At 41.6% G+C, this 16,321-nt stretch overlaps 1 protein-coding gene across 1 annotated transcript in view; it reads left to right on the top strand.

Moving 5' to 3' along the window:
* The window catches only part of ORC2 (origin recognition complex subunit 2), a gene marked incomplete at both ends in the record, with an annotated part of 49,482 nt that overhangs the window by 28,645 nt on the left and 4,516 nt on the right, over positions 1-16,321 (top strand). The window contains 4 exons of the mRNA XM_080719905.1: positions 2,362-2,494; positions 4,200-4,296; positions 6,979-7,125; positions 10,504-10,675. Coding sequence (XP_080576031.1) covers positions 2,362-2,494; positions 4,200-4,296; positions 6,979-7,125; positions 10,504-10,675 — 549 coding nt within the window. The remainder of the gene's footprint in view (positions 1-2,361; positions 2,495-4,199; positions 4,297-6,978; positions 7,126-10,503; positions 10,676-16,321) is intronic.

Consider the following 16,321-nt stretch of genomic DNA (forward strand, 5'->3'; position numbering starts at 1 on the left):
GGCTATGAGATCCCATTTAAAAATTAAAAATAAGCCGGTGTGATGGTGCACGCTTCTAATCCCATACTTGGGAGGCTGAGAAAGGAGGATCGCGCAGGTTCGAAGTCGGCCTCAGCTACTTAGTGAGGCTCTCAGCAACTTAGTGAGACCCTGTTTCCAAATAAAGTATAAAATAGGTTTGGAAGTATAGCTTGGAGGTAGAAAAGCCCCTGGGTTCCATCCCCATTACCACAAAAAATAAAAAATAGGGCTAGGAGCCGAGCGTGGTGGCACACCCTTGTAAATCCAGTACTTGAGAAGCAGAGACCAGAGGATCTCAGGTTCGTGGCCAGCCTCAGCTACTTAGTGAGGCCTCTGCAACTTAGTGAGACCCTGTTTCAAAATAAAGAATAAACCAGAGTGGTGGCACATGCTTTTATTTTATTATTTATTTATTTATTTATTTATTTTTTTCCGAACCTGCGCGATCCTCCTGTCTCTGCCTCCCAAGCGCAGGGATTACAAGCGTGCGCCACCACGCCCGGCATGGCACAAGCTTTTAATCTCAGTACTTGGGAGACTAAGATGGGAGGATCCATGCCCAGCGTCAGCTACTTAGGCCCTCTGCAACTTAGTGAGACCCCGTATAAATAAAGAGTTAAAAATAGAGTTGGAGGTGTGGCTCGGAGATGGAATGCCCCTGGATTCAACCCCTGGTATTGCAAGAAAGAAAAAAAAAAAAAAAAAAGACCACCTCTGTTATTTGGCCTCTGCTTACCTTTCCAATTCAGTCTATCAGATTTTTTGTTTTGTTTTTTTAGTGTGGTACTGGGGATTGAACCCAGGGGCATTCTACCTCCAAGCTCCACTCCCAGCCTTGTTTTATTATTATTTTTTAATTGCAGAACTGAGGGTTTAACCCAGGGGCTTTTCTACCTCTGGGCTATACTTCCAGACCTATTTTTAAAATTTTTTTTAATTTATTTACTTTATTTTATTTATTTTCTGCTCTACTGGGGATGGAATCCAAGGGCATTCTACCTCTGAGTGTCACCCCCAGCCCTATTTTTTATTCTCTTTATTTTGAAACAGGGTCTCACTGAGTTGCATAGGGCCTCACTAAGTAGTAGCTGAGGCTGTCCTCAAACTGTGATCCTCTTGTCTCAGCCTCCCAAATGCTGGAATTACAAGCATGCATCACCATGCCCGGCTTATTTTTTATATTTTTTTTTTGGAAACAGGGTCTCACTGAGTTGCTGAGAGCCTCACTTAAGTAGCTGAAGCTGGCTTTGATTCTTTGCGATCCTCTTATCTCAGCCTCACAAGCTCTGGGATTTTGAGTGTGCACCACCACACTTGGCTTTTATTCTTTATTTTGAAGCAGGGTCTCACTAAGTTGTGGAGGGCCTCACTAAGTAGCTGAGGCTGGCTGCGAACATGTGATCCTCCTGTCTCAGCCTCCCAAGCACTGTTATTTTTATTTTTAAAACAGGGTCTTGCTAGGTTGATGAGTCTCGCTTCTTGCTCAGGCTGTCCTTGAACCTTCAATCCACATGTCTCAGCCTCCCATGTACTGACATTCCAGGTATGTGCCAGTCACCATGCCCAGCACAGTCTTTCAATTTCAACTCTGCGTTAGCTTGTTAAGCTTTTTAATGTCTTTATTGATTCTAATATGACTCCAGATGTCTGTCACTTTAAAGGTAATGAGAAAGCCAGGTGTGGTGGCGCACGCTTGTAATCACAGCATTCGAGAGGCTGAGACAGGAGGATCATGGCTCCTGGACAGCCTCAGCTATTTAGTGAGGCCCTATGCAACTTAGTGAGACCCTGTTTCAAAATAAAGAATAAAAAATAGGGCAGGGGTTGTAGCTCAGAGGTCAAATGACTCTGGGTTCCATCCCCAGACCTTAAAAAAAAAAAAAAAAAAAAGGTAATGCCAAAGCAAGGCATGGTGGTGCGTGTTTGTAATCCCAGTGCTTAGGAAGGTGAGTCAGGAGGATCACAAGTTTGAGGCTAGCCTTGGAAACAAAGTGAGGCCCTTCTCAACTTAATGAGACCCTGTTTCAAAATTTCAAATAGGCCTAGGGGTATAGCTCACAGGAGAACAACCCTTGGGCTCAATCCCCAGTACCACCAAAAAAAAAAGTTACTGGAGCTAGAGAGAGAGTTACTGAAGAAGATGGAACTATAACCTTAAATATGAGATAATAAAATGATACCCTTACCTTTGTATAAATTGGAAATTAATAATTTCATCATTTAGACACCTCCGTTCTTCCTATATTTATTGTAAGCTTAAAGTAAAGAAATTGCTTAATAACAAAATTGGCAATAAGAGGTTTTCAATTTTATTTTCACGAATGCTATCTTTCCTAACAGCCTTGGGTTCAACATTGTGCTGTATGGTTTGGGTTCTAAGAGAGATTTACTTGAAAGATTTCGAACCACCATGCTACAAGATTCCATTCATGTTGTCATCAATGGCTTCTTTCCTGGAATCAGTGTGAAATCAGTAAGTTTTAAAAAGGTTAAAGGAAATAGCACTATATCCTTTGCTATGCTATACTATATTTGTCTTTTTGGTTTGTTTCCAGTACACAGGATTGAACCCAGAGGCATTGTACTTCTGAGCTATACCTCCAATCCTTTTTTTTTTTTTTTTTTTGCGGGTCTGGGGATGGAACCCAAGGACATTTGACCTCCGAGCTACACCTCCTGCCCTATTTTTTTATTCTTTATTTTGAAACCGGGTCTCACTGAGTTGCTGAGGGCCTCACTAAGTAGATGAGGCTGTCCGCGAACCGTAATCCTCAGGTCTCGGCCTCCTGAATGCTGGGGCTACAAGCGTGAGCCACCACGCCCGGCTCCAACCCTATTTATTTATTTTTATTCCTTTTTTTTGTTTTTGTTTTTGTTTTTTTCAGTACTAGGGATGAAACCCACGGGCATTCTGCCTCCGAGCTACACCCCCAGCCCTATTTTTTATTCTTTATTTTGAAACAGGATCTCACTGAGTTGCAAAAAGCCTCACTAAGAAGTAGCTGGGGCTGTCCGCACACTTGGATCCTCCTGTCTCAGCCTCCCAAATGCTACATTACAAGCGTGTGCCCCCACACCCAGAATTTTATTTTCTTCCTTCTCTCTCTCTCTCTCTTTTTGTGGTGCTGTCAATGAATTCAGGGGCCTTCTACCTCTGGGCTACACTCCCAGACCTCTTTTACATTTTATTTGGAAGCAGGGTCTCACTAAGTAACCGAGGCTGGCTTCAAACCTGCACAGTCCTCATGTCTCAGCCTTTATTCTTTCTTTCTTTCTTTTAATTTTTATTTGTGCATTGTAGTCATACATCTTAATGAAGTACAAGATGGTACATGTACATATCACTTATTTAGACCTTCCCAAATTGCCACTCATAAGAGATTTGTGTGTGTGTGTGTGTGTATGTGTGTGTGTGATACTGGAGGTGGAACCCAGGGGCTTTCATACCTCCAGGCTACACTCCCAGACCTATTTTATACTTTATTTGGAAACAGGGTCTCACTAAGTTGCTGAGAGCCTCACTGAGTAGCTGAGGCTGGCTTGAACCTGTGCAGTCCTCTCCTGTCTCAGCCTCCCAAGCGCTGGCTTTGTTGTTGTTGTTTTGTTTTGTTTTTGTTTTTGTGGGTTTACGGATGAAACCCAGGGGCATTCGACCTCCAAGCTACACCCCCTGCCTTTTTTTAAAAATTATTATTCTTTATGTTGAAACCAGTCTCACTGAGTTGCAGAGGGCCTCACTAAGTAGCTGAAGCTGTCCACAAACCACGATTCTCCGGTCTCAGCCTCCCCAGTGCTGGGATTACAAGCGTGCGCCACCATGCCCGGCTTTGTTCTTTATTTTTGAAACAGGGTTTCACTAAGTAGCTAAGGCTGGCGGTGAACCTGCGATCTTCCTGTCACAGCCTCTCAAGTACTGGAGGATCATGGCCACTGAGCCATGTTCCCAGCCCCAGCCTGTACACCTTTGCTATTCTGTTTCCTTTTAGCCATAATTTAGACAAAAAATGACTTGGATATAATTAAAAACCTAATAGAATTTTGAGAGTGATTTTTTTTCAAGTTATATGGGAGGTCCAAAATCATTTTTAACTGATAATGGATTTATTTGCTAGTGATATTTATCCTGCATGACAATAAATTATAATTGGTATAGTACTTCTTATACTTTTATGATATAGATCCTGAATTCTATAACAGAAGATGTCCTCGATCATATTGGTACTTTCCGAAGTGTACTGGATCAACTAGACTGGATCATAAACAGATTTAAAGAAGGTAACAGAGTAGATGATCTTCAGTATTAGAGTGAATTTTTTGTTTTGTTTTCTTTTGTGTGATGCTAGGGGTTGAACCCAGGCATTGTCCTTCCTTAAAACAAGGTCTCACTACTAGGAGCCGAACATGGTAGCACACGCTTGTAATCCCAGTGCTTGGGAGGCAGAGACAGGAGAATCACACAGGTTCAAAGCCAGCCTCAGCAACTTAATGAGACCCTGTTTCCAAATAAGTATAAAATAGGTTTGGGAGTATAGCCTGGAGGTAGAAAGCCCCTGGGTTCCACTCCCAGTACCACCAAAAAAAAAAATAATAATAAATTTTTTCACTACTTGCTGAGGCTGTCCTCCAACCTATGTTCCTCCTGTCTCAGCCTCCCGGGTACTGGGATTACAAGCGTGCACCACCATGCCCTACTCACAATATACATTCTTCTACCAACTCTATACATTTGAAAACAAGTAGAATCAATTTTCATTATTTACAAATTCTTTGTATTTGTCTCCTGGTATGCAAAGGGGATTCTGGTGGATACCAAAATATGATGCTCAGGTTCCTTATATATAATTCCACTAGTATTCACTTGTAACCTGTGCATATCTTTTATACTTTGTGTGTTTGGGGGGAAGTTGGAACTGGGGATTATTCCCAAGGGGGTTCTGCCTCTGAGCTGTATTTCCAGCCCTATTTATATTTTTATTTTGAATGAGGATCTCACTAAATTGAGAAGGGCCTTGCTACATTGCTGAGGCTGGCTGTGGACTTGCAATCCTCCTTTCTCTGCCTTCCAAGTACTGAGATTACAAGCAGGATCCACCACACCCAGAGTAGAATGCCCCTGGGTTCAATTCCCAGTACCACAACCACCAAAACAATAAAAAGAAAAGAAAAGATGCAAACTCAGAGTGTGTGTGTGTGTAAGTAAAACACTTTTTGTGTGTGTGTGTGTGTGTGGGTCTAGGGATGGAACCCAGGGGCATTTGACCTCCGATCTACATCTCCTGCCCTGTTTTTTATTCTTTATTTTGAAACAGGGTCTCACTAAGTTGCAAAGGGCCTCACTAAGTAGCTGAGGCTGTTCACGAACTGTTATCCTCTAGTCTCAGCCTCCCAAATGCTAGGATTACAAGCCTGTGCCACCACGCCCGGCTCCTCTTTTTTTTTTTTTTCCTTGCTCCATTACCTCTAGTGGAAGAGAAATTTACTTTTCTGGAAGGATTGTCTTCGACCATGTATGCCATGTGTGTCCTATTTCTTTCTTTCCTTCTTTCTTTCTTTCTTTCTTTCTTTCTTTCTTTCTTTCTTTCTTTCTTTCTTTCTTTCTTTTTTTTATCCCAAGTGCAGGGATTACAAGCATGCACCACCATGCCCGGCTTTGTGTATCCCATTTCTAACCAAGTCTCCTGAGAGAACAATGCCATTGGGTTTTAAATATGCATAGAAGAGCCAGGCTTGGTGGTGCACACTTGTAATCCCAGCATTTGGGAGGCGGAGACCTGAGGATCACAGTTCGCAGACAGCCTCAGCTACTTAGTGAGGCCCTCTGCAACTTAGTAAACCCCCACTTTTTTTTTTTCCAGTTCCGAGAATTAAACTCAGTAGTATTCTATTAGTGACCCAGTTCCTCAGTAATGTTGAATTTTTTTGTTTTGTTTTTGTTTTGAGGCAGAATTATCACTAAATTGCTCTGGCTGGACTCAAACTTGTGATCCTTCTGCGCAAGCCTCAGCTTCAGCTTCCCAAGTAACTGAGATTATAGCTGTGCATCACTGCACCCAGCTGTTCATTAACTTTTATAATATTTGTTTTTCTGAACTTCATGATGCCTAAGCAGTATCTTAAGGCATACACACACACACACACACACACACACACACATTTTTATTTTATTTTATTTTTTTGTCTCCTTTGGCTTTCATGATAACCAGGGCTTTGTATATAATCTCCTATTGCTTAATGAGAACCCTTTTTTTGGTGTTCCTTCTCCCACTTTGCCTGGCAATATGCAGATTCATTTTGTTTATTTTGTGTATATTGCTGTATTAAAATTGTTTCAAGTGCTAGCTATAATGTCCTGCCTATTTTATGAATGAATGGTATATTTTTTCAGGTAAGCAGCATAGCCCAAGCGTTAATTCCTTGTTTGTTGGGGTGGTTGTTTTTTTTGGTCTTGTTTTTGGTGATACTGAGGTGGGGTCTTCCTATGTTGCCCATGCTGATCTTAAACTCATGAGCTTAAGTGGTCCTTCTGCTTCAGCTTCCCCAAGTAGCTGGGACTAGAGGCATAATAATGATTGCTACCTGGCTAATAATCATTGCTTTATCCTATAGTTCTTTGATATAGTCTTTAACTTAGCCATTGTGTGTGGTAGGGATTTAACAAATACTCACTGGATATAATAACTGTATTTCCGCCAGCCGTGGTGACGCATGCTTGTAATCCCAGCATTTGGGAGGCTGAGACCTGAGGATCACCGGTTGTGAACCGCCTTAGCTACTTAGTGAGGCCCTTTGCAACTCAGTGACACCCTGTTTCAAAATAAAGAATAAAAAAGAGGGCTGGGGGTGTAGCTTGGAGGTACAATGCCCCTGGGTTCCATCCCCATACCACAAATAAATAAATAAATAAATAAATAAATAAATAAATAAATAAATAAATAACTGCATTTCCTTTCCTTTCAGATTCTTCTTTAGAACTCTTCATTCTTATCCATAATTTGGATAGCCAGATGTTGAGAGGAGATAAGAGCCAGCAAATTATTGGACAGTTGTCTTCTTTGCATAACATATACCTAATAGCATCTATTGATCATCTCAATGCACCTCTCAGTAAGTTATTATTTTTCTTTCTTGAGAGATCAGTCTTACAAAGTTTTCTTACTGTTTTTCTATATACTTTTCACCTGTTAAATGTTTAAAGAGATTGCCAAAAAAATAGGTATACTCAATTTGATTTAGAATATAATTCTTGAAAATAAAAATTCACGAGCTGGTTGTGGTGGCTTGTAATCCCAGCACTTAGGAGGCTGAGACAGGAGGATGGCACAGATTTGAAGCCAGCCTCAGCTACTTATTGAGGCTCTCAGCAACTCAGTGAGACCCTGTTTCCAAATAAAGTATAAAATAGGTCTGGGAGTATAGCCCAGAGGTAGAAAAACTCCTAAGCTTCACTCCCAGTACCACACCAAAAGGAAAGAAAGAAAAGAAAAAGAAAATAAAAATTCACATACTACAGAGGAATATTTAATTTGTATTTAATATACAAATGCAAATTCAGATGTTAGACAGGCATGGTGGTGCAAGGCTGAGACAGGAGGATCGCAGTTTTAAGTACAGCCTCAGGTACTTAGGCCCTTTAAAACTCAGTGAAACCCTGTTTCAAAATAAAGAATAAAATATAGGCTGGGGGTGTAGCTTGAAGGTAGAATGCCCCTGGGTTCCAACCCCAGTACTGCAGAAAGAAAAAAAGAAAGAAAGAAAGAGAGAGAGAGAGAGAGAGAGAGAGAGAGAGAGAGGGGGGGGGGGGAGGGAGGGAGGGATGGATGGATGGATGGATGGATGGATGGATGGATGAATTCAGATGTTGATTAACAGTGAAATCAGAGTGTGAGTTGCTGGTTTTGATGGGAAGTGATAAGAATGAAACATCTTAGAAGCTGGATGCAGAAGCACATGACTGTATGCCTGTGATCCAAGTTACTAAGGAAGCTGATGCAGGAAAACTGCATGTTCAGGGCCAGCCCAGGCAACTTAGCGAGATCCTGTATCAAAATGTAAAAATTAATCCAGCTGTACTAGCACATACTTGTAATCCCAGTACTGGGGAGGCTGAGACAGGAGGATCTGAGGTTTGAGGACAGCCTCAGCAAGTAGTGAGAGTCTCATCAACCTAGTGAGACACTGTTTTAAAAATGAGAATAAGGTCGGGTGTGGTGGCACACGCTTGTAATCCCCGTGCTTGGGAGGCAGAGACAGGAGGATCATGCAGGTTCAAAGCCAGCCTTGCTGGCTTTAGAGACCGTTTCCAAATTTAAAAATATTAAAAATAGGTCTGGGAGTGTAGCTCGGAGGTAGAAGGGTTTCCAGGAACCACAGTACCACCCAAAAAAAAAAAGAGAGAGAGAATAAGCCTGGTATGGTGGTGCATGCTTGTCATCCCAGTGCTTGGGAGGCTGAGACAGGAGGATTGGACAGGTTCAAAGCCAGCCTTAGCTACTTAGTGAAGCTCTCAGCAACTTAGTGAGACCCTGTTTCTAAGTAAAGTATAAAATAGGTCTGGGAGTATAGTCCGGAGGTAGAAAAGCCCCTGGATTCTGAAGGGTTGGCACAGGAAAGACCCAAGGCCAGCCGTCGGAGATAAGCAAGCAAGCAAAAGCTTTATTAAGACAGCCCAGCTTCCTTTTATATCAGGCAGCTGGGGGGGAGGGGGCTTCCACTCACAGCGGAAGATCGCACAAAGTACAGGGCATTTACTGATTGGATGGTTCATACCCCAATGAGTGTGTTATCAGGGGACTGGTTGTTGGGTATCCCGTTGCCCCTTTTGCCTGGCTATGAGGTAGTCAGCACAATCCGGAAGAGAAGCCGGAGAGGCGCCATCTTTGGCATGACTGAGCATTCCACCCCCAGTACCACCAAAAATTAATAAATAAAAAAATAAATAAAAAAGAGAATAAAAATGAGTCGGAATGGTGGCGCACACTTGTAATCCCAGCATTCAGGAGGCTGAGACCGGAGGATCGTGGTTCATGGACAGCCTCGGCTACTTAGGCCCTCTGCAACTTAGTGAGACCCTGTTTCAAAATAAAGAATAAAAAAATAGGGCAGAGGGTGTATCTCAGAGGTTGAATGACCCCGAGTTCCATCTCCAGACCTGCTTAAAAAAACAAAAACAAAAACAGAGAGAGAATAAAAATAGGGCCAGTGGTATAGCTTTGAGGCTAAAATGCCCCTGGGTTCTATCCCCAGTACCACAAAAAATAAAATAAAAACACCAAGGCCAGGCATGGTGGCACACACTTGTAATTCCAGCATTGGGAGGCTGAGACAGAAGATCACATATAGCCTCAGCCACTTAGTGAGGCCCTTTGCAACTCAGTGAGACCCTGTTTCAAAATAAAAAATAGGAATGGGGGTATAGCTTAAAGGTAGGATGCCCCTGGGTTCCATCCAGTGCAGCAAAAATAAAAACACTGAAGTTAAAGCTTGGAGGTAGAATGCCTCTGGGTCTAGTAGCCAGTACCAAAGATAAATAGGTAGGTAGGTAGGTAGGTAGGTAGGTAGGTAGGTAGGTAGGAAGGAAGGAAGGAAGGAAGGAAGGAAGGAAGGAAGGAAGGAAGGAAGGAAGGAAATACATACAATGATAGATAGCTCGGTGTGGCAGCATATGCCTGTAATCCCAGTATTTAGTAAACTGAGACAGGAGGATCACAGATTTGAGGTCACCATATGATAACTTAGCAAGACCCTATTGCAAAATTTAACAGCTCAGAAATAGAGTGCTTGCCTAGCATGCTGGAGGCCCTGAGTTAAGCCTCCAGCATCATGGGGTGGGGGATGCCAGGTGTGATGGTGGCACACGCCTATAATCCCAGTACGTGGAAAGTTGAAGCAGTATGATCACAGGTTTGAGAACAGCCTTAGGAACTTAGCAAGACCCTGTTTCAAAATAAAAACAAAATAGGGCTGGTGGCAGAGCACTCTGGTTCAGCATTCAGTACCAAGTAATTAATTTAAGACTGGGGTAGCTCAGAAGTATAATACCCCTAGATTCAATCCTCAGTACCATATAAAATTAATAAGTAAACAAAGAGGACTGGGGTATAGCTCAGTGCTCAGTGATAGAGTGCTTGCCTAGCATGCTCTAGGTTCAATCCCTAATTCTTAAAAAAATAAAGTCAGGATTTTTTTGGCATTTCTAGGGATTGAACTCCTCAGGGACATTCTACTTCCAGGCTACACTCCCAGCCCTATTTTTTATTATTTATTTTGAAATAAGGTCTCACTAAGTTGAGGGCCTCACAAGTTGCTGAGGCTAGCTTTGAGTCTGTGATCCTCCTGTGTCGGCCTCCCAAGTACTGGGATTACAAGTGTGTACGCCTGGCTACGATTTTTTTTAATTATTTAGTGCTTTCTTGTTCTTTCCTAGGATGGGATCTAGTAACAATATGAAAATAATTAATTCTTTGTTTTGGTCATGTCCTCTAGTGTGGGATCATGCAAAGCAGAGTCTTTATAACTGGCTTTGGTATGAAACTACTACATTCAGCCCTTATACTGAAGAAACCTCCTATGAGAATTCTCTTCTGGTTAAACAATCTGGATCTCTACCACTTAGTTCCCTGACTCATGTCTCTCGAAGCCTTACCCCTAATGCAAGGTAAGAAAGAAAACCATAGCCAATTTTTTTTTTTTTTTTTTTTTTTTTTTTTTGCGGGTCTGGGGGTGGAACCCAGGGGCATTCGACCTCTGAGCTTTGCCCACTGCCCTAATTTTTATTCTTTTATATTGAAACTGGGTCTCACTGAGTTGCAGAGGGCCTCACTAGGTAGCTGAGGCTGTCCGTGAACCTTGATAATCCGGTCTCAGCCTCCCGAATGCTGGGATTACAAGCGTGTGCCACCACGCCCGGCTTCTTTTTCTTTCTTTCTCTTTTTTGCAGTACTAGGGATGGAACATAGTGGCATTCTACCTCCAATCTACACACCCCCAGCCCTTTTTTTTTTTTTTTTTTTTTTTTTTTTTTGGTGGTACTGGGGTTCCTGGAAGCCCTTCTACCTCCAGGCTACACTCCCAGACCTATTTTTGCATTTTTATTTGGAAACAGGGTCTCCTAAGCCAGCGCGTGGGGCTAGCTTCGAACCTGCGCGATCCTCCTGTCTCTGCCTCCCAAGCACGGGGATTACAAGCGTGCGCCACCACGCCCGGCCCCCCAGCCCTATTTTTTATTCTTTATTTTGAAACATGGTCTCACTAAGTACCTGGGGCTGTCTGAAAACCGTGATCCTCCTGTCTAGGCCTCCCGAATGCTGAGATTACAAGCATATGCCACCACACGCAGCTAGCTCAGCCCTATTTTTTTATTCGTGTGTGTGTGTGTGTGTGTGTGTAGTACTGGGGTTCCTGGAAACCCTTCTGTCTCTGGGCTACACTCCCAGACACCTATTTTTTACATTTTTATTTGGAAACAGGGTCTCTTAAGCCATCTGGCTTCGAACCTGCGTGATCCTCCTGTCTCCGCCTCCCAAGTGCAGGGATTACAAGCGTGTGCCACCACACCCGGCTTTTTATTCTTTATTTTGAAACAGGATCTCACTGAGTTGCAAAAGAACTCACTAAGTAGCTGAGGCTGTCCACAAATTGTAGAACTGCTATTCTTCTCCTTGAAAGACCCCCGAGTGGTCTTTCCCTTAGGAATGGAGACCCCGAAACCCAGAGATCAGTCCGAGACCACAGGATGCAATAGCATGAGGATTTTATTGAAGGACACAGGTACCTGCGGGCGGCAGAGTCTGCAGAGACTTGCGCACCCCTGGTCTTTTTCAGGGGGTTTTTATAGGGGCAGCGGAAGTGGGGTTACAGAAGCAGAAAAGCATTGTTAGCCTAGATACAGAGTTGTTATTGGTCCGGGTAACTAGGGAACAAGACGACCTCGATCATGAGGTTGTTTTGGCCTTTACTTAATAGAAAATTGTATAGGACATACGGTAACGGTCTGTTCTGCCAGGAGACTGCAAGCGAGCAGTTATGCTCCCATTCTTCCTGTTTGGCAGGCTTACTGACTTTTGAAACCCTCCACAGTAGCAACTCTATCTTCCGGGTTCAGATTTAGGTTAATCATGGCTTCGCTTTAGCTAAGCTGAGCTAGGGTCTTTCATCCTGTCTCAGCCTCCCAAATGCTGGAATTACAAACATGTGCCACCACGCCCGACTTCTTATATATTTTCACAATACTGGGGATGGAACCCAGGGGCATTCTACCTTTGAGCTACACTTCCAGTCCTATTTTTTATTCTTTATTTCATAACAGGGTCTCACTGAGTTACAAAGGGCTTCACAAAGTAGCTGAGGCTGTCCATGAACCACAATCCTCCTGTCTCAGCCTCCCAAATGCTGGGATTACAAGCGTGCTCCACCACACCTGGCTCCATAATTCTATTTTAAAGAAATATATACACTGAGGGCTGCAGGTTGGTATAGTTCATTGTTAAGAGGACTTGCCTACTATGCATGAGGCCCTGGGTTTGAGTCCCTTGCTTTGCAAAAAGAAACCCTCTATACATTTGAATATATTTACTACTATATTTATTGTTGATATTAAAGTCCAACCCACTTAGTTCAAAGAATCAAGAGAAATAATTGTAATAATAGATACTAGTATTGGATTATGCAGTAGGCAAAATACTCAATATTAGTCTCTTAAGTTACCTAATAGTACAGCCTGAGTACTAACATTTTTTTCTTAGTAAAGAATAAAGTGTTTATGTTATAAATATAATAAAAAATTACTGCTTCTGAATAAGAGTATCTAAGTGTTCATCATGGGGAAAAAAGTAAAATTTTGGTGGATTTTACTTAATTTTCTTATTTCGAGACAGACCTCACTCTGTTGCCCAGGCTGATCTCCACTATCTTTATTAATATCATATCTTTATTAATATTTATTAATATCACTATTAATATGATCACTTGAGCTCATGTGCTCAAGCGATCCTCCTGTTCAGCTTCATAAGTTGGACTATAGGCACAGCAGATACCACAGCACTCAGCTCACATTTTATTTAACATTTATGGTTATTTTTAATGACATATTGAACATTATGATCCTGCTTACAAGTATAAAATTCTAAAACTATATTGTACTTAATAAAAGGAAGTGTGGAACAACAACAAACCTTGCTGAGAGAACATAAATAAAACTTGAATATATAAGAAAAGAAATAAGCCAAGTCCAGTGGTACATGCCTATAAAGGCCAGCCTGAACAACTTAGCAAGACCCTGGATCAAAATAAAATAAAAAGGGCTAAGGATGTAGCTCAGTAATAGAGGGCTTGCCTAGCATGCAAAATGCCTTGAGTTCTTTCCCCAGTACTGCAAAAAAAGGAAAAAAAAAACCTGAATATTATAAAGGAAACTATTCCTCCCATATTAGAAATGTATTAGATCTAGCTGGGCGTGGTGGTGCATGCTTGTAATCCCAGCATCTGGAAGGCTGAGACAGGAGGATCCAGGTACGCAGACAGCCTCAGCTACTTAGTGAGGCCCTTTGCAACTCAGTGAGACCCTGTTTCAAAATAAAGAATAAAAAAAGGGCTGGGGCATAGCTCGATAGTAGAATGCCCCTGGGTTATAACACAAAGAAAGAAGTATATTAAATCTATAAATTGTTTAAAACATTAGTGTTTTGTTTTTTTTGAGTGTTTTAAATTTGACAGAAAATTCAGTTTCTTAAAGAATAAGCTGATGAAATTAACAAATTCAGTTTATTTTTCTTGAAAGAACAGTAAGGAGACACCTCTAGGAAAAAAATAAAACATCAAAAATTAAAAGCTAGAACCTGAGAACCAGGTTTGGTGGCATAGGCCAATAATCCCACCTTAGGAGGCTGACACATAAGGATCGCAGATTTAGGACCAACCTCAGCAATTTCTTTTTTGTTTTTCTTTTTCTTTTTTTTTTCTTTTTTTTTTTTTTTCTTTCAGCACTGGGGATGGAACCCAGGGGCATTCTACCTCCGAGCTACATCCCCAGCCCTATTTTTTATTCTTTATTTTGAAACAGGGTTTCACTGAGTTGCAAAGGGCCTCACCAAGTAGCTGAGGCTGTTCTCCAATCTTGATCCTCCTGTCTCAGTCTCTCAAATGCTGGAATTACAAGCATGCATCACCATGCCCAGCTTTAATGAGACTCTTTTTCCAAAATAAAAAATAAATAGGAGCTGAGCGTGATGTTGCACACTTGTAATCCCAGCATTTGGAAGGCTGAGACAAGAGGATCGCAGTTTACGGACAGCCACAGCTACTTAGGCCCTTTGCAACTCAGTAAGACCCTGTTTCAAAATAAAATATAAAATATAGGCTGGGGGTGGAGCTCAGAGATAGAATGCCCCTTGGTCCCACCCCTAGTACCACAAAAAAAAATAAAAATAAAAAAATAAAATAGGTGCTGAGTGTGGTGGTGCACACTTGTCCCAGTACTTGGAAAGCCTGTGGAGTCCCTCCACAACTTAGACCCTATTTCAAAATAAAGAATAAAAAATAGGACGGGGAGTGTAGCTTGGAGGTAGAATGTCCCTGAGTTCAAGTCTCAATTCCACAAAATAAATAAATGAATGAATAAATAAAATAGGTCTGGAGGTGTAGCTTGGAATGCCTGAGTTCAATCCCCAGTACCACAAAAATAAAATAAATAAAATAGAAAATAATATATTGTAGCCAGGTGTGGTGGTACATGCTTGTAATCCCAGTATTTAGGAGGTGGAGACAGGAGGATCCAGCGTCAGCTACTTAGCAAGGCTATTTGCAACTCAGTGAGATCCTGTTTCAAAAAATGAAAAGACTAGCCAGGCGTGGTAGCACACACTTATAATCCCAGCATTTGGGAGGCTGAGACTGGAGGATCGTGGTTCACAGACAGCCTCAGCTACTTAGGCCCTTTGCAACTCAGTGAGACCCTGTTTCAAAATAAAGAATAAAAAATAAGGCTGGGGAAGCTTGGCGTGGTGGTGCACCCTTGTAATCTCAGCATTTGGGAGGCGAAGACCAGAGGATTCCTGTTTCGCTAAGAGCCTCAGCTACTGAACAAGGCCTTTGCAACCCAGTGAGCCTCTTTCAAAAAATAAAAAGAATAAAAAATAGGACCGGAGGTGTAGCTCAGAGGTAGAATGCCCCTGGATTCCATCCCCAGTACCACAAAAATAAATAAATAAAACTAAAAAAAATAAAATAAGGCTGGGAGTATAGCTTGGCTGATTCTCTGCAACTTAGTGAGACCCTATGCAACTTAGACCCTGTTTCAAAATAAAGAATAGCTGGGGATGGTGGAGCACACTTGTAATCCCAGCATTTGGGAGGCGGAGACAGGAGGATCACAGTTCTCGGACAACCTCAGCTATGTAGTAAGGCCCTTTGCAACTCAATGAGACCTGGTTTCAAAATAAAGAATAAAAAATAAGGCTGGGTGTGTAGCTCAGAAGTAGAATACCCCTGGGTTTCATACCCAGTACTGTAATACTGTAATAATAATAATAATAATAATAATAAATAATAATAATAAACTAAAAAATAGGACTGGGAGTGTGGCTTGGAGGTACAATGCCCCTGGGTCCATCCAGTACTACAAAATAATAATAATAATAATAATAATAATAATAATAATAATAATAAATAATGTTGATAATGATAATATAGTCTAAAACCAGTAAGGAAATGGTAAGTTTGTAGTACATGATAAACAGCCACTAAAAGTTATTTAGAGGGTTGTGATTATAGTTCAGTGGTAAAGCACTTGCTCAAGGCTCTGGCCTCAATACCAGGGGCGGGGGGCAGTATGGGGAGGGAGAAAGTTGTTTTAAGAAGAGATTTTAAAGGCATGGAAAAAATCAGTAAGTGAAAAGGCAAAGTATAAGATGGAGTATATGGCCGGGCGTGGTGGCGCACGCTTGTAATCCCAGCATTGGGGAGGCTGAGACCTGGAGGATCGCGGTTTGTGGACAGCCTCAGCTACTTAGTGAGGCCCTCTGCAACTCAGTGAGTTTTTTTTCTTAAAACTCACTGAGTTTTTTAAAAAAATTATTTTTAATATTTTTTAAATATTTTTTTATTTAAAGAATAAAAAAAATAGGGCAGGAGGTGTAGCTCAGAGGTAGAATGCCCCTGGGTTCCATCCCCAGACCCACAAAAAAAATAAAAAAATAAAAAAATAAAATGGTGTATACATTATATAAATGTATGAGTCTATATATATTTCTACCTTGTCTCATTCTACAAAGACTTAAGATAGTATATACAATATGATACCAACACT

The sequence above is a fragment of the Muscardinus avellanarius genome (genome assembly GCF_963383645.1).
Source record: "Muscardinus avellanarius genome assembly, chromosome: 2".
NCBI lineage: Eukaryota > Metazoa > Chordata > Mammalia > Rodentia > Gliridae > Muscardinus > Muscardinus avellanarius.